This window comes from Coptis chinensis, chromosome 6 (genome assembly GCF_015680905.1).
Source record: "Coptis chinensis isolate HL-2020 chromosome 6, ASM1568090v1, whole genome shotgun sequence".
NCBI lineage: Eukaryota > Viridiplantae > Streptophyta > Magnoliopsida > Ranunculales > Ranunculaceae > Coptis > Coptis chinensis.
This window is the reverse complement of record NC_141461.1, coordinates 68974015-68991817: the sequence shown is the minus strand read 5'-3', so window position 1 is coordinate 68991817 and position 17803 is coordinate 68974015. Positions and strand designations below refer to the sequence as shown.

Below are 17803 nucleotides of genomic sequence, written 5' to 3'. Positions count from 1 at the left end.
GTTTTGAAGATTGATTGACTGGGTTAAAAATTAAAGAGAAATGATAAAAGAATAATCTAAAAGCTTGAGAAAAAGGCTCAACTGTCGATATTTCTCACTATGTTATTGGACTGACAGTATCCATTAACTGTTGCGCCTCATATTGAGAAATCTTTGCTCCTTGCTTGTACAATACCTGTTCAAGTACTTACGGTGTCATGGTCCTACTGTACGTCAAAATCTCAAAGTTTTGGGACTCAGCACCACCAGAAATTGTCAATTTCAAAAGGTTTCCCGTTTAAATTCCTACAACCCTATTCCTAGCCAAGTGTTGGGCAATACAGTTGTAATTGTTAAGGAAAAATGGTTAACATAAATGCTGTGGAGAATATGACGTTGTGTTAGCCATGTGCCGTCCCTGATGTATGACCACCAATAATGCAGAACCTCAAAAGTGTATCCATAAAAAGAAGCAGAGGAAGGAGAGGAATGAAACACAACCAATTTGACAAATTTTAGCAGATCAAGTTGAAACCTAACAAAATGTTTATTGCGTAGTCCTAAATAATACAGTTACAATATTAGACCAACATAAAAACAGCAAAAGGGTAATTTGACCATAGTATTTAATCCCAGGAAACAGTGCGTCCTGACCACAAATTAAGCTGGTACAAATGAAATGGCTAAAGGAAACATTTAGGGTGATGGCAAAGGCGAAGCCCAACTAAATATCGTCATCATCCTCCTCGGCAATGTGGTTGGCAAATTTCTGTTCCTGTTGTTGTATCTCTCGCCTCTTCTCAGCACTTTCCTTTTCTTTTGGTTGTTTGGGCGGGAACCTCAGGGCATGCACGGCCTCATGTGCATGTTGAGGCAGAAGGCAATCCTCGAGCTGAATGCAAGCTGAGGCTCATTTGTAGAGTATACATTTCCAATTTCCTTTGATACCATCCACCCATTTGCATGATCTATTGTAGCATCAATTGTGCCGTCTCGAATCACCTTAGCCACCATTCTCTCACCACCAGCAACAGGATTCTCAGAATTCAACCTCAATTTTTCAGCAACATTTTTTAGTAAGCTACGCGGTCACACCCTTAGAAGGGGGCCTTACCAACATGGAGAAAGAAATAATGTTAGCAACTGATGTAACAGAACACTGTCCAAATTCCACATCATAATCTCACATATATATCAGAGTTTTCTAAGTTATGGGAGTATCATAAATGGAACGCTGGCCAAAACTCGTATTGATAAGACACAAACATTTACCCCCAAATCATGGCAATGCAATAAGCTATGTTTCCACCGTAAGTGGGGGGTGCGTAGACCACAACCGACTCAACGGAGGCAGCCCTAGCACACCCACATCGAAGCTCTGTCTAAGGATGGCATGCTAATTTGAAAAAATATTTGGTTGCACAATTGATAATTTAAAAACAAATATATGTTGCCTTCCTATTACCTAAGGGCGGGTGTTAACATCAAGAGGTGTATCCAATATATCTGTCGCACCACACAATGCCACACTTACGGATTACAATTTCTTATTCAAAAAATGCTTTTAGTATAAATAATACACTGGTAAGTATAAGACCATGTCAATGTATTAACTACTCTTACCCTATTCTCCGACTCGACTGAATGAACAGAGACAAATCTTTCTAAATAATTGTCAAGTTTTCGAGAAATTATGTTACATTCGGGCGCAAGACAAACATACCACATGCATGCAAATCAAGCAACACATTAGTAAAACTGTGAGAGATGCTGTCAGAAATATAATTCTCGAAAACGCAATGAGGTTGAAAAGCAAACAGACCTGCAGAAATCCCTGCTTTACTGTCCTCCGAATTCCATATATCTCCAAGACAAGCTCCACTTATAAGCTGATGTAAATATCAGATGGTCATGCCCCTGGTTGAAAAACTATAAAATGATGATCTGAAGAGGGATGATACCACTGTCGAAATGAAACTATAACTATTATACAACATGATTTACCTTCGTCAATGCCAATTCGATATTATGCAGCAAACTTGTAGATCTTTCTCGTTGGGAGCCACACAAAATGCACAACCCCATTTTCAGGATCTTCTCAACGTCATCCCGAGTTAAGAGATTCACAAGTCCAGAATAGCTTTTTTCACATGTATGATGAGATCAGTTTTCTTGTCACGCGTCTACAATAATACTCGCGATCCAATCCATTGCTTCCTCCAGCCGTCCCAGCCATGTAAGAGCGAAGCGCACAATCTATGTGAGCAACTTGTGCACAGATATAACTCTCGTTAACCTTTGCTTAATATCACTCTGTCTGGCCTTGCCCAATCGCTTTGCACTCAGTAGGAGTTCAAAAGGTAGTAGAAGGAATCAACCCTTTCGACCTATTCCTTGAGTAGGAAAAAAATAATTCATAATAGTGGCTTTAGTATAAAGGGAGGTCTTAGAGTGTTTTTTCTTTCTAAAATGCCTTTGAATAAAACCAATACGCTAAACCACGCACACCAGGCAACTAAAATGAAGTAACTTATTATTCAAATTGTGTTGTCTTACCTCTTATAACATTGGCAACATACTTCGCTTTGAAGGCATGAACCAGTGTCTCAGAAACTGCTCTATCAAGCGTAAATCCGGTCCGCATCATCCGGTCCCGAGAATCTACAAGCCATTGAGAACAAAGATATTACATACAACGCCCCGGGTGAAGTAGTAGGTTAATTAAATCAGGGCAGAGTGGCAAAACGTAACGAAAAGCAAGGAAATCCCAACTTCGGGTAAAAGTACCAAAGGTAAGAAAGTACAAAGGACGTTACTTGATCTCGTCAACCTCTCGTCCGGTGATAGCAATATAGGCACTCACTATTTCCGGCTGGGCATTCATTGGGTCATTTCTGAATGGGATGAACTCGCAGACTTATAATTTCTTTCAATCAATCATTCGTGGAAAGCTCTACAAAGTCTTTAAGTTAAGGAAGCCGAGTTGAACGTAAGATAGAGCTTCAGTTCAGTTGGTGAAAGCCCCTACTTGTCGCCTCTTCCTCATTCTAGGCCTGACTTTACATTCCTATTTCGACTTACTACTTCTACCTAAGACCAACGAAAAGCCACTTGGAGATACCGATTCCGTGAGAGCCCGCAATTTCTCCATGAACGATTGATGGTAAGAAGAGAGTGGCTTTTAGTCTATTGATGTTTAACCCGAGTGGGTCAAAGCTCTCCGTGGTCCATGCATCAAGATAGTCCATTGATCTCGTGGTAGAGGTCAAATAGTCTTTAGTTTATGTTTCGGGAGTGGGGGACTAATGCCTTAACTCTGCTTTTATATAGGGTAGTCCGTCACCCATGCCCACCTCTGTGTCTACTTCTACATATGGTGCTCCAGAAAAGAATCCAATTCCACTTCCGCCTTCCTTAGCACAAGCGTTAGCGATAATAATTCCTTCCTAAAGTGAGTCCTGTGCCCCGTGCTTCCCTCCCTCCTGCGCCTATCATACAAGTTCGAAACAACACTGGTTGAAAAACATCTAATGGGTTATTTTATCTCGGAAAAAAAAAATTTATCTCGAAAAAAAAATACAGAGAAAAACTAAACAACATTCTGCATAATGAACCTCAGAAAACTCTGAAAAATGAAACATGGTACCTCATCATTGGAAACTTGTTCATCCAAAACAAGCATCAAAACAAAACTCATGCTTCTCCACATATGCATCAAGTCCACCTTTCACATAAGATCATAATTTAGTTACTCAATCTTACAAAATCAATCGATAGGACTTTGATTGTTATCTAGCATAGATCCCAATTCACATCCTGCATTAATTGAAGAAGAAATGAATAATCACTTTTTTGTAGCAAAGCAGGGAGAAAACAAAATTAAGGTAGCCATTTATGTTGAAATAATAATCGGGGCGTGGAGGCAACGGAGAGATAATCGGCAGTAGAGAGGTGTTACTATCAATATAGAGTGTATGTGATTGTAAAATTTCTCGATAAGTTTCATGTTAATTATCTCTACCGATCTCTCGAACACAACTTGTCTTTGTTGTACATATTACATTAAGCTTTTAATATCAAGGAGTTGTCCTGAAATCTAGTTATGTTTCATTACGTATATATGGCACTAACCATTGTTTCTTACCGTCATCCCTGCCTTAAATGCGAAGTCTTAACATTTATCAGTTATCTACATTAGGGATTTGGTCAAGCCGAGGTTCTCTTTTTATCTGCTGCTTTATAATGTTTTATTTTTTTTCGACATTTCAATAAATATACAAATATTTGAAAAACATGTTTACAATCATCTGAGAAAAGAAAACAATCAAAAGGTGAAGTGGTCGAGAAATTGAGGCAGCTGTAATTGAAATTGGTAGAACAACTTTCAGTAGAGTTTCTCAAAAGTAGGTAAGATTTTAGTTTCCTTCCTTAAATGTAAGGAAAAAAGATGAGGCCTTTTACTCACTTTTTTCTTCTCCCGATGGTGGAATGTCTTCATGTGTTTTTCTACCCCCCTGTTTCACATGAAACAAATTTTCTATCAATCTTCTTCATTATTTAATTGTCTTGTCCGAATTTAATTTAACAAAGAGAAAGCTACTTTGGAAAATAGTAGGATGGGAAATCATACTTCACACTGGTTAATGACTTCAAAAGGATTGGCGAAAGCATGCATGTAGACCAGGTGAAGCCCTTGGTTGGTCTCAACAAAGATTGTCGCTGCAAAATAAATGAGCAAGACACACAAACACCGACCATTTATATTCTTACCAACTTGATGGCTTTTATATCATAAACTACATACATTTGAATTCACACCTCCAAATTCGAGATAATCTTGTTTACAGAATAACGGTAATAAATTTCTCTTCCCAAGTTTGGCGGTTCGCCATTTGGGTGGAGCAATGTCTAGATGTAAACAAAGACAGATTGAGGAGGTTTCATGGCGGTCGTGTGAATACAATTACTCACCGCTCTCAAGACATATCTCAACTTCATTCTTATTGTTTCCTTGAAGAACAAAGACTTAAACCGTCCCTCGAGGAGAGTAAGGAAGGCGGTATAGATGGTGAGTTTAGCTCACCAACAAAGAGCTGAGAGAGCCCGAGGTGTTTGATTCGCGAGTGGCTTATTATCGACCTTGAAGAATGACCAGGATCTAAACAAACACATGCAAATTTCAAAGGGGAAAACTAACGTCAGAACCAAATTAAAAAAATGATGATCACATGCCGAGGCGAAAAGCTAAATTAAATGTACCTTCATTAGGAAAATGCTTGAAAGATTCCATTTGTGCCACACATAACCTCATCTTCACTGGAATGGTATGATTGGCCCAATCATCTAATTAGTGTATATGTGTTTTGGCTTTGACAAAAGGGAAAAACCAAGGGGAAAATTGCCGCACATGCAACATGACTTGTAAAAAAGGGGGGAAAAGTTAAAAGAAGGTAACCATACAATTAACATTTAACCATTATGGAAATTAAATATAAGTAAGAGTAGGAAGGGACAAACCATGAAACGAAATAGACAATGTCGAATCGAAAAAGTTAAAAACATAGGTGCTGTGAAAAAAACACAAAGAATAACACCGGGTCAAACAATAGTCTAGGGTTTCTTGTTAAGAACAAACATTAAAAGAAGTAGATTTGATAAGACAGTGTATTCACGTTGCATTCATGGATGTCTCCTGCAAGGAAGAAAGGATAAAAACGTTGTCACATAGCACCCTTGATTTAATTAGTACGTATACTATTTATGCACATACAAAATAGATTAATATTTTAATTATAACATTCAAGAGTGTTGAGATTTACCTTGGACTATGTTTTTCTAATTCTTTTCAATGGTTGTATACCGGGTTCGATTGCGCTGGTTGAATCCCCTTCTCCAACAATATCATCAGCCGACTCAAGACATGCACTTTGGCATTCCTACGTTTGTTTAAAATGTTATGCGTGGTTGTTGTAAAAAATAGCTGCTTGTATTCCGAACAATAAAACACACATAGGACTACCTTATCAACCAATTGACCGCTGATGTTTGGTTCCTCAGGGTAAACTTTCTCAATGGTGAACGATTCAAAACCATCCTTTGAATTGAACTCGGTGATCTGAACTTGAAACGTGTAAGATCTGCCTTCAAGTTTCCCAAGTTCATTTTGAAGTGCTTTGGGGCCTGCGTCCTTTTTTTTTGGATATCAAGAAAGGATAATATAAGCAAATGATGTTAATTATTGTAAGAAACGTAAGTTTTGAATATTTGAATTAGCTTGCCTTGTGGATTATATCTAATTCTTCTACTGGCTTCTTAACCAAGTTTTCAGCATGCTTGTTGAAAGCCACAAAAGTGGTAATATCCGAGAAATCATTAACAGCAAAGCGAAGCTTATACCTGTTTGCATATTAGAATGTGTATAGGCAAGAAGTAGGTACATAGACATTTCCAAGTTTTTTTATTCAATTTAAAAAAATGAAAAAGAACAACAAAAATGATTTATTTTACTAACCTTTTTTCGGTATCAACCTTACATTTTGGACAACGCGTATTGGGTTCAGTTTGAGCAATTGTTTTAAAACAACGTTTGCAACAATTGTAGAACCAATTAGTACTGTAGACCTTGTCTATGATGGCACTGCAGGTATAACTTGATCCCTACATAAGAAAGATTCAAGTATATTTTAAGTAAAAGGTATATATATTAACGTAGGCGAGAAAAAATCACTATGCACCTTATATAACTGATCTTTTCCCATTTCCTTCAATTGATTAATGGTTACTCTCTTGTCTCTCGAAAGCATGGCTTCTGAGAGAAAGATTTTCAGCAGGGCCCTCCGGCTCGACTAATATGTTTGCAGCTTTAATGCTAGTAGGCAACAATAAAAAGCAAATGTAGGGGTGACTATGTGTATAGATCAAATTAGTCAATGAATGGTTGCACACCAAAAGCACATACCAACTAAAGGGGAGGAAATCAAAGTACTACTTGATAGTATAAATGAATGTAGTTTACGTTAATTTGTAACACCTACATGGTTGCATAATTTAACATTTTAATGCACAATTTAACACTTATGTGGTTGCACACTTTTGGCCGATATTTTAACCTTTTTTTTTTATAGTTGTGATCGGGAAGAATGAATGCAAATATGATTTATAAACAGCTAAAACTGACCTGCGCTTGAACTCAGAGACGTCATCGATATCTAGGTTGACATAGATCTTTGTTCCACTAACAGATGAAAGTGTTATTTTGTCTACAAAAAAAAACTATATTTAAAGTCCATCCTTTGAGAAAAAAATTTCAGATGAGGCATAAAATTCAGATTAATTAAATTTCAATGGCAATTTAAATTGTAAACACTTTAAATGTATTAGTACCTTGGTAATCCCTTGCGGCCAGCGAAGTTGCTATAATGATCACGTTATGTTGTGTTATGATGTCCTCCGGAATTGATTTGACCAGGTCACCCCATAAAGTAATGGTGACTTCAGCACGTCTGAAGGTTGTATAAATTTGGATTAGGCTACAACAACATGTTAGTTTGTTTAATTCGATATCAAAAAGGTCACACGCGACGCCGTGATCCATGAGTACTATCTCCTGCAGAACTGATCCAGATTTCTGTTTTGTGCTTCCGACTTTCTTAAGCACGCCAATCACATCTAAATGTATAAACAAATAGAAGGTTAGATCTTTTAATCATTATAAAAGACGGCACTGGGAAGTAAAACAGAGAGGGAATAGTTAAGCACAAGGCCGTGAGTTATAACCTGATAGAAGAGTTCTCTGTTTCGCTTTATCTGGAATGGTGTTATACTCAATGAAATTGAACTTGTACCTTTCGATTTCAACACCTTCTTCATCTACGGACTGTATCAATGTTTGTGGTTTGAATTGGATTACAAAGGGATGCACCACGGGGCGATAGGCCTTTGCTAACACCACATCAAAGCTTTGTATGATGTAGATATTACCCTCTTCCAACACATCTCCTTTGGCCAATTTGTCAAATTCTTTAAAATACTTTGATTCCAATTTAGCATGCATGTGGGTTCCCTAGTAATAAGGAAAAAAATGAGTGATAAATTACGAATGGTTGCATAACAGACAATGTTGATTACCTTAGCATCCAATAGTAGTAAGTCTCTACTTAGGACCTCATTGTTGTTGTTCCAAATTGGATCGACTCCCACATCCTTGTCACACTAACCATTATTTTCAATCAGCTTGTGCCCGAAGCGAAGCTTAGAAAGGGGTTGGAATTCTTACATTTTCCATTTGAGGTTTTCCTATAAAACAACAATACCGAATGTATGTAAGAGATTAAGGCGAAATGTTAAGTGAACAACTTCAAAGAAGAGCAATGCAATATTATAAGCAAATATCATAGCATTGTCTAATAGGGACTTTCTGAAATTTCTGCGACGGGGAAAACAATAATATGGAATTCCAACTAACTAATCACCTAGGCTCGGCAAATATTTGATTTCAATTGATCAATATACTCACAACCTCTCCAGCACAACATATATAAAAAAAAGTAAAGAAAGGCTTGGCGAAGAAGGATCCTGAACAAATGAAGAGAGGGCTAAATGCTTTTATGTGGTTGCAGATGGTTGTGATATTCAACGTATACATTAATGGGGGACCGGAAGTTGTAAAGTGGTGTAGTGGACGTTTAAGTCAGAGCAATGGCCAAAGGGAAAACCCAATCGTTGAATTGAGGTTTTTGCTTGCTGTTACGATATATATATATATTGAATGCCTAAAGTGTAGTAGCCTAAAGGGATAAAACATCATTGCATTTATTTGGTGAAAGTTTAGAAACGGCTATTTATAGGCAGTTGGTCAATTACTCAATTGTTTCTTTAAATCATCTTTTATCTATTTTGAGATTGTAAGTAGCTTAGCTGACTAATTGAAAGATGCCTTTGACTAATTCTTTTAATATGTGCTTCTCATGGACAGAGAGATACAAATGGACTGACTGCAGAAAACAGCGAACTGAAATTGCTTTTATACACCGTGGAGCATCAGGTCCACTTGCAAGAGGGTAGATTTATTCTTACTTATTTAATTGCCCAGCTTTGTGTTAAGTAAACGTACTTCAAGCTGTGGAGAATCTAGTCAAGTATAATTCCAATAGTTATTGATTTCGAATGGTAGTTCTCTGTAATACTGGTTTTGACGGTATGCAAATGTTGAAATGTGAATGTGATCATTTGTTAGGTGATGGACGGAGTGTTTCCTCCAGGTGTAGCTATTAGGTAGTATCATAATACACAATCAACCCAAAAAAAAGTGTACTGGCACATCTATGATATGGGCATCGAGTATTCTTATGAAAGCTTGCAGTTGTCAAGGCCCCAAACTCGTAAATGATTAACTTTATCCTCTAGACAGGAATGCATGATCTTACAAGGATCTAGGCCAACCTTACGATGGCAAGATTCTAGATTTGTATACATTAATTTCATTAAGAAGGTACTATTATTAGCGTACTTCCAACCTCAGCTAGCTCTATTTCTGAAGAAAGTTCACTTGTTTGTTGTCTAATGAAATATAGAGGTTCTTCACTACCTGACATTGTTGGATTCCTCTCAGAAAAATAATCAATAGAGTCTCCATCGCCCTAAAAGTAAAAAAGGAAAAAAAAAAAAAAAAAAAAGAAGAAGAAGGAATTGGTATGAGGTTCTGTGTTCAATGTTCAAACCTTACACGAAAAAGATTTGGTGTAGCCTTGGTGTAGAGCTGTTGACTTGCGGAGCTTATCTTGCTCTTTATGTTAGAGGCCATGCTATATAATATATTACTATAACACGTTTGATAGTTCCGTCTAATCTCAACTTCGTGACTACTTATTGAAATAAAATTTGTCACAAAATGTTATTGAATTCTGCTTTCTTGATAGCCCTAAATGGCTTAACTTCGAGACAAAGTACAACGTCGAAGTTGGTGACGGGGCAAAATATTGTTGGTCTTTGGGTCCATGATGAATTTTGGTTCCGAGGGACCTAAACCAGCAATCCTATCCCAACAATTAGGCAATGTACACCGTCTTAGCCGACACCAATTTCAACGACTCTCGATCAACTCTCAAGCGATTCCGGCTAAAGAATAAAGAAGAAGAACCAAGAATCGCATTGGAAAGCAGCAGCTCCTCGATTAACTCTCAACAAATGATCCGTCGGCTCCAATAAAGCAAAGAAGAAGAACTGCAGAATCGCAATAAAGCAGCAAAGTGGGGACTTCAAACTCAAAGGTTCTCTTCCCGCTCCGAAGTCAAAAGAGAGTAAATATGACCACGAATTCTTCAGCCTGGGATTGAAGAGATCAATGGATAAGCTAAGCAGGGTCTTAAGTGTTGCAAGATGTCGTGTATCTTGTGTTAGATAGATATTCTCCTTTCCTGCATACTGTCGTAAAGTATATTTATATTAGTGAGCGTGCTCTCGTGGGGACTTTCATGTAAAACACTCACCGTAGGATTAATTCTTTCATTCTATCCCACGTATTTAAAAACTTCTGATGACTCGTGCTGCAAGGATATATCATAAATTCATAATCCCAGTGAATTTGCAAGTGATGAAACATAAGAAAACGGATAATTTCTGTATTCTACAGTTTCCTTTCGTAGTCTTACTATTATAGTTATTCAGTAAAGGAAGTAAAATGCCATAAAGACCTTCCTTTTAGCGATTAAACAGTAGACTTCTAGGAAACTACGTCCATGGTAATTGGAGGATCTATTCTGAGGGACAGATTTTCGACGAAGGACCTAAATTTTCTGGTTTGTAATAGCGAACACTTTCTCTAAGATGACTACTACGACTTCGTCTTTGAAGCCCAGACAACGGGTTCTTCTTTCCATGCCAAGTATAACCTAGCATTTACCCCTTGAGCTGGCTGTAGCGACCATCCTGATCTATACCTCTTCAAGAGTGCTTTTACATCGTCAACAACATCATCACTATACAGGAATGGTGTAAAGGACATCCTTCGCTCCTCGGACCATTGGGCTCCTCTGTCCCTTCTGTCTGACTCCTAACCACCACTATCCCCGTCACAAGCTAATACACTAAGTACGCTCCTCGAACACTCCCTCTCCAACATCAACCTTTATCTATAACTATGGGCAGCATGAGCTAGGACGCGCCCTTTTCTAGTTTGTTTGGATCAGATATGAACAGACCACTACATTGGTCAGCAATGACTATTACAATTCAAACATGTAATTTCTAACGTGACGTGATTGAGTTATAGACATAATTTAAATTATAAGCACATAATTCCAATAGACATCCAAGTTTCATACTTATAGTTTGACCTTGTTTAGTCATGCAGACTGCAACATTCAACTCCGATCCTTTGATATTTTTTGTTGAACGGGAGAACATCTGTGTTGGCTTTTGCTGCAAATTCACATGCAGTCAAAATGTAGTTAGAATCATATGGCAGAATAAGCAAGATACAAATAATTAACAAATTCGGAGAAGAACAATACATACCCAATGGCTATTGTACATTGCAATAATGGAGGACATCATTGTAGACAACATTCCTAGTGTAAGTTTCAGAGCGACCCCGTATTGTTCCTTTCTTGACTAAAACTTTGGTAGAAGATTGCGATATTCCTCTTGATAAAGCAACATAGAGCTGGCCATGGGAGAAAACATGATCCGGCAAATACACTCCAACATTTGGAATGGTTTGACCTTGCGATTTGTTAATTGTGAGAGCAAAGCTCAACTTGATAGGAAATTGTTTCCTAATGAGCGTGAAAGGTAACCTTGCATCCAGAGAAGGGTGAAGTGGGATGCGGGGAAGGAAAACTCTAGCACCAATGGAATTCCCAGTAACAATCTCTGTATCAATGACATGTGCGTCGAATCCTCTACATATCAACCTTGTTCCATTGCAGAGGCCATTTTTAGGATCTAAATTTCTGGTTAGTATAACGGGAGCTCCCAATTTAAGTTTCAATTTGTGAGGAGGTAGACCACTGGGACATAGAGAATTTAAGTACTCATTCGGGTACAAACCACGTGAATCATTTTCAACCGAATCGAAAGAGTAGTATGTGACTTCTTCACCTGGAAACTGATCAATTATTTCATCATTCAATAAGTCGACAGTTTCATTTCTAGGAGTTATTATTGCCCTATCAATCATGTAGTCAAGGTCACCAGTATTTTCATGTAAGCTTGGGAAGATCTCATTTATAAGATTCCCAGGTGAGGTCTCATTGTCCCACGGTACAACAATATCTTGAGGGAAGCTTAATCATGTCCTCGTCAATAAATGGTTCAATGCCATCGCCTATGCGCATCAGTAACTTTGCAAAAGTCGGATCGTTTCTCGCCTGCATGTTTTCCTTTAAATGTATAACATGTACAGCCTCCCAAAGTGGGGAGTTTGTAATACATGCATCAATAGTCTGTGCCCTCGTACCACGGGGAATAACAGGAAGCACTTGGCGGAAATCTCCACCCATAACGAAAACTTTTCCCCCAAAAGGCTGATCATTGCTTGTGATGTCTCTTAAAGTTCTGTCCAGTGCCTCAAAAGCATGACGATGTGTCATCGTAGCCTCGTCCCATATCAGTATGCTCGCTTGTCGTAACAAAGATGCCAAGCCGTTTCCCCTGTCAGCCTTGCTTATTTTGCATGTGGACACGGATGTAATTGGGATCGGTACCTTGAATCTTGAATGGGCTGTACGGCCTCCAGGCATCATTATAGCAGCAATTCCCGATGTCGCTGTTGCAATCGCAATTTTTCCTTCACAACGGAGTTTTGCTAGAATGGCTTTATATAAGTATGTTTTTCCTGTACCTCCTGGGCCGTCTACAAAATATACACCACCTTCTTTTCGCTGAATTGATCCCATAATCTGATCAAAAGCATTTCTTTGATCATCATTAAGGTTGCCTATAGCTGAGAGGTCTTCTGAAGTAACGGGAATATTCAGTTCTTCTCTAATTAAATTGGAAGTTTCATGAAGGTGAACGTGTTCATCAGTGATTGCAGGCAAATCGTATGCTGAAATTTGTTTACCATGTTGGTCTAATAACACTCTAAGTTCGGACAACAAACAATCCCTAACATAGATCGGGTTTGTATTGGAAAAGGCATAGTCTTCTGACATATACCCATGAAATTCATCCCACAAAGCACGCACACCGGCGGGATTACAATAGACTAGGATAGTAACAAACAGTTTCCGCAAAGAAGATGGCATTTGTATCATCGATGCCTCAAGCAAACAGCTGCGAACATCGTTATCCCTTTCAAGCAAGCCCAATGCCTCAGCAACTTCTTTAAATGTGTGGTGTACAGTAGATCCAACAGTTCGCAGGTGCTCAAATGACGTGGGCCCTCTAATATGATTAAGTAGCACCCTCAAGTAGTATCTCTCACCCTCTAGAGGTGAAACGGCAAAAAGTCTTCCAATGACACGATTTTGTCCAATTCTGTCTTGCCAATGCTTACCCGACTTATTCCACACATAACGTCCAGGGATTTCACGATAGAGATAATCTCGAGCAGCTTCGCCAGTGTTATTAAGAGTAAAAAATTCTGTTAACATTATGCGGGAGTTCCTATCATCAGCCAAAACATCCTCAATGAGGCGATTGCCCCGGTAGGTCACCTCATGCATATTCTTAAGGTGGACTTGTAAAGAGTACACGGATGGGTATATTTGGCTAAGTGGGAATTCAAAAATCCTCCAAAGGGCTTCTTGTGGGCAAATCCAACGTCCATCAACATACTGCTTTATTTCATCTTGTTCTTTGTTGTTGTCCGAGCTAACTTCCAATGCCACTCGATCTGAACCCTTGTAGATATACTTGTATAAATATTTGACACTTTTAATGCTCGAGCATATCTCGACATTGATATGGCAGTTGTATTTCTTTAGTAACCACGGGTTATAAGGAACAACCCAACGATTATCGACACGATAACTCCGACGATGATTTTGTACAACTGCAAATGCACCGTTGTTTCGCCTCATATATACTGCGTAGGAATCGCTTCCTTGATTAGTAACTGGAGCGAATTGCTTTGGGAAATTTTTGGAACATTTTTTATCCTTCATGCAAACGCATTGTGGGTTCAAACTACCGCACGGACCATGAATCATATGTTTAACAACAATTTCATATAGTTCTGGTTCAAGTGCTGGGTCAGGAATTTCCGCTCTAACAATTTTGTCATAATCTTCCGCAGTAGTTATCTTGTCATCTTCGTCAAGGATCAGTAGGATGTGTGCGTGCGGTAATCCTCGCTTTTGAAATTCAATAACATGGACATGCGCAACAACTTTCCCAAGCACCCCTTTAGTAAATAGATCATTTTTTAACTCTTCAAGCTTGGCACGAAAGATCCTAACAATCAAATCCGGTCTGTCATTGGGAATTTGCCCTTCCAACAACTCAGCGGTTATCTCCTCCCAAGATGGATTGCAAGTCATTGTGATAAACAAATCTGGCCTTCCATACTTTTGAACTAATGCCATGGCATCGTGATACCGACGATGCATGTCTCGGGGGCACCCCGTAAAAGACAGAGGCAAGATTGTTTTCGCCCACATTACCTTAATTTGGAATAAGAATGGACTTTAGGATATGCAATTAATTAAACGTGCTTAAGAACTAAAAGTATCCGCATACACGAATGCAATTTCTCGAGTTGAAAGAATCTTGCAACCCTTGATAAAGCTCGACCCTTATTTCTTGTTGATGATCACGCACCCACCTCAATCTTAGAGTGGATATTTTAACGTAGTTGTCAACTATATATTGTTGTAAAAGCGACCACCACTACGAGAGAAGAAGAAGTGGATCATCGGTCGAATCTAATTATGAGATGACATGTTAGTTCTGCTTCCACCGGGGAAAAACCAATTCAAAACACAAAACATATGAAAGTAGAAGTTGGCACTCACCTGCAGCAAGTAACAATAAAATGCTTGGCAACTAAGCCGTGCTCCATTAGAGCGGAACATATGCAAATTCCATCCTGGGGTGCCACGAGGGAGTAGCAGAGGGTATTGAAGCGGATCGTAATAGCCAGCTATATCAGGGACATTCTCAAACTCGTCCAGATATCTTTTGAGCTACGATGTCTCTTTCATTAAGGTTACTTGGATCTTCACCACCCACCAAAATGGCTGCTACTTGAGCAGACGTAGGCAAGCTATATTGGTGAGCACCTATTGGGTTATCCTTAATTAGCAGGCGAAGATTGGGCAATGAGGATAGCTGCGATATCTGGCGAAATATCTTAATGTACGGGTTTTCCTTTAAAACCTTATGAATGATTGCAAGCACCCTCCGGTCCAACAGTCCGCTTTCAGCCATACGGTGGTCAAGCTCATGATCCGTGTCGTATATATACATCTGAAGATACCTAGGTCTATCCCCAGGGTTGGGCAAAAGGCTGCCAATACGATGATAAATAGATCCCCGAGCTTTATATGTGTAAATTCCTTCCCGGCCGTCTGCGAGCTCTTCCTCTATGTGTACACCCATAGAAGTGAAAGAGAAGACATGGTTGTATGCGCGCACGTGTTTCCTAAAATCAATACCTTCAATTGTCTGAGCTGTATATAGATTAGTCAACTCAGGGGGTGCTTCCATTAAAGGTAAACTTGTGGTCCCATTTGAGCAGAATAAGCTAGGTGGCTCGCGGTGGAAAAGCCTAGCTCGACAGTGTGTACAATTCCTTGGTTGCGGTAAACGATGGGTTTGAAGACTCGAAGAGTCAACATAACCTCGTGCACAATTGTGATTCCGCCTTCTTCTTGTCGGCACTCTTATTTGGTGGTCACTACGATGATTACCTAAGGTTTAATACTTTGAAGGTTAATATATTATAGAAACGTAGGCATGAATAGATTGAAACATGCAAGATAGATATATTTAATTCAAGGACAAAATGGAACCTTGCAAAGCAACAACTTCAGCCGTTAAATCTCCACGGTTGTTTTCAATATCCCCAGAGTGCATACCAGTATCAATCACACAGAATGGATGAGTAGCATCTACACCGACAACTTCGTGATCAGCATCTAAGTCTGCAGTTAACCGTAGATTCGCCTTTGGCAAGATTAGCGAATGATAGGTGTCTAAGTATAAAATGGTGTAAAAGGAGTTTATAAGTATAACCTTCAAAAGCTTCATCCTCGTAGTCAGTGCTGCTTTGAGTATCACCATCATTGAAGGTTATGTAACTGAGATCACATTCGTCAGATATTTCTTCAGGAGGTATGCCTAAAACTGGCAAAGATAAGACAAAATAGGAGATGTGATACGCACGGACAAATTTATTAAATCGATAATGGAAGATGCATGGAATAATTCGTCGTTTTGAGGAATAAGCTAGGGTGGTATTAGGTACAGAATAATTCCTAGGGTTTCAGATTTACCATCATTGCTTCCACTTTCTGATGGAAGTGATGTTGCATCAATACAACCAAATTCTTGATTGGCTAAGCTTCGGGCTCGTTGCCTTACATGAGTCGGCCTTCTTCCTGTGAATGTCGACACGCGACGAAGCTAATCGGGTTGGAAATATTCTAGCTTGGCGTCACGCGGAGTCGACCTATTAGGGGTTAGACTGTTGGAGTCCAACAATTCTTCAGCAGGAATCAATCGAGGCGAGAGCCATGCCACACGCATACGTTCTCTATGAGAAGCAAGTTGTTCATTTCGTTGGTTTTGGACTCGTCGGTAATAATTCCTTCGGATCGTTCCTTCGATTGGGCTATCTCATCTTTGGGGTCATATTGCTTTGCCTATCACTTTCCCTAATTCTCTGAGCCTGTTGTTGTTGTTGGCGCACACTATTACCACTAACTGAGAGGAAATTTGGAGGATTCGGACCCACCATTTCAAAGACTTGCAAATGAAAAGAGCTTGGTTATATATGAAGTTGGGTCAGTAAGTAGTTTAGAATACAATAAGACTTCATATAATCAAGTGAAATACTGAAGATATTTAATACATTTAGTTTGCAGCAACTTTAAAAGCACTTGATTAGATTAAGTCATTTCAAAATAATAAATAAACTCATGATACTATCTAAACCAACCCCTGGAAAGTAAAGACCACATTTAACCTGGCTATATAACTTTTTTGTATCGTTACTTATTATATGAAACCAATGAAACCAATGATCGGATAAATCCATTGGGCAAACTAAAATCGAAGTGTCGCGGATACCTTTTGATCCGGATGTCCATGCAATTGATATGGTCTTTTTTATGCAAATTTTGGTTGTGCATTTGATTGAGCAGACTGAGAATGGACTCGTGGAAGCAGTAGCTGTTCTTGGGTCGAAAATGCCACACGTGTTTTGAGTTAGATGACACAAAATTAGGTGAATGCTTTAAAACCAAGTCTGATCTTATGAAGGTACTAAATGGATTTTCCACAATAAAAGTCTTTTTTATTAGTGACGTCTGCACTGCATTACCATTTCGAGTTTATGCCCAGGCATGGGAAAGATGGCGAGGACAGATAGCTAAGCTAGACTGCAGTGCTTTCTGGGTTAAGTGCGATCATCGCCGGACCGGGGAGGACTTGAAGAACTTGTTAAAGGTCATCTTTGGGAAACACTAACATTCTTAGTAGTGTGACATGTCCTTTGGATGGAGCATTATATATCAAACTTTCTTTATGTCGGACCATTTACAATGGTGAGTGTTGTGGTGTTTATATTACTTACGGTATGAATATTTTTTTTGGTGTTTTGTGTCTTTATCACTGGCTTATAAGCATTAATCCTGGGTAAGGGCTTAGCAGGAACGTA

At 38.9% G+C, this 17803-nt stretch overlaps 3 protein-coding genes and 3 long non-coding RNA genes across 6 annotated transcripts; all 6 read right to left on the bottom strand.

The window, feature by feature from the left end:
- Positions 1-513: 513 nt before the first annotated feature.
- LOC147494155 (uncharacterized) lies at positions 514-2106 on the bottom strand. The gene is made up of 3 exons (XR_015199790.1): positions 1984-2106; positions 1802-1896; positions 514-1088 (listed from the first exon to the last, which is right to left on the bottom strand). It is a non-coding gene; the product is annotated as an uncharacterized LOC147494155 (long non-coding RNA).
- A 3469-nt stretch (positions 2107-5575) lies between these two features.
- Positions 5576-6765, bottom strand: LOC147494154 (uncharacterized). The gene is made up of 6 exons (XM_086569502.1): positions 6714-6765; positions 6491-6636; positions 6258-6375; positions 5999-6166; positions 5799-5915; positions 5576-5671 (listed from the first exon to the last, which is right to left on the bottom strand). The coding sequence occupies exons 1-5, from the start codon at positions 6735-6737 to the stop codon at positions 5805-5807; spliced, it is 567 nt and encodes a 188-aa protein (XP_086425628.1). The 5' UTR covers positions 6738-6765; the 3' UTR covers positions 5576-5671; positions 5799-5804.
- Positions 6766-6792: 27 nt separating this feature from the next.
- LOC147494153 (uncharacterized) lies at positions 6793-7517 on the bottom strand. The gene is made up of 3 exons (XR_015198437.1): positions 7363-7517; positions 7157-7238; positions 6793-6847 (listed from the first exon to the last, which is right to left on the bottom strand). It is a non-coding gene; the product is annotated as an uncharacterized LOC147494153 (long non-coding RNA).
- Positions 7518-7567: 50 nt separating this feature from the next.
- Positions 7568-8159, bottom strand: LOC147494152 (uncharacterized). Its single transcript, XR_015198140.1, has 3 exons — positions 8107-8159; positions 7756-8041; positions 7568-7647 (listed from the first exon to the last, which is right to left on the bottom strand). It is a non-coding gene; the product is annotated as an uncharacterized LOC147494152 (long non-coding RNA).
- A 4095-nt stretch (positions 8160-12254) lies between these two features.
- Positions 12255-14566, bottom strand: LOC147494151 (uncharacterized; the record flags this gene model as incomplete). Its single annotated transcript, XM_086568053.1, has 1 exon — positions 12255-14566. A coding segment is annotated over exon 1 (2277 nt), but the record flags the coding sequence as incomplete, so codon positions are not given.
- Positions 14567-14843: 277 nt separating this feature from the next.
- LOC147494150 (uncharacterized) lies at positions 14844-16882 on the bottom strand. Its single transcript, XM_086568052.1, has 5 exons — positions 16795-16882; positions 16419-16523; positions 16159-16269; positions 15936-16067; positions 14844-15833 (listed from the first exon to the last, which is right to left on the bottom strand). Exons 1-5 carry the CDS (start codon positions 16880-16882, stop codon positions 15082-15084), a joined length of 1188 nt encoding a protein of 395 aa, XP_086424178.1. The 3' UTR covers positions 14844-15081.
- Positions 16883-17803: the final 921 nt, after the last annotated feature.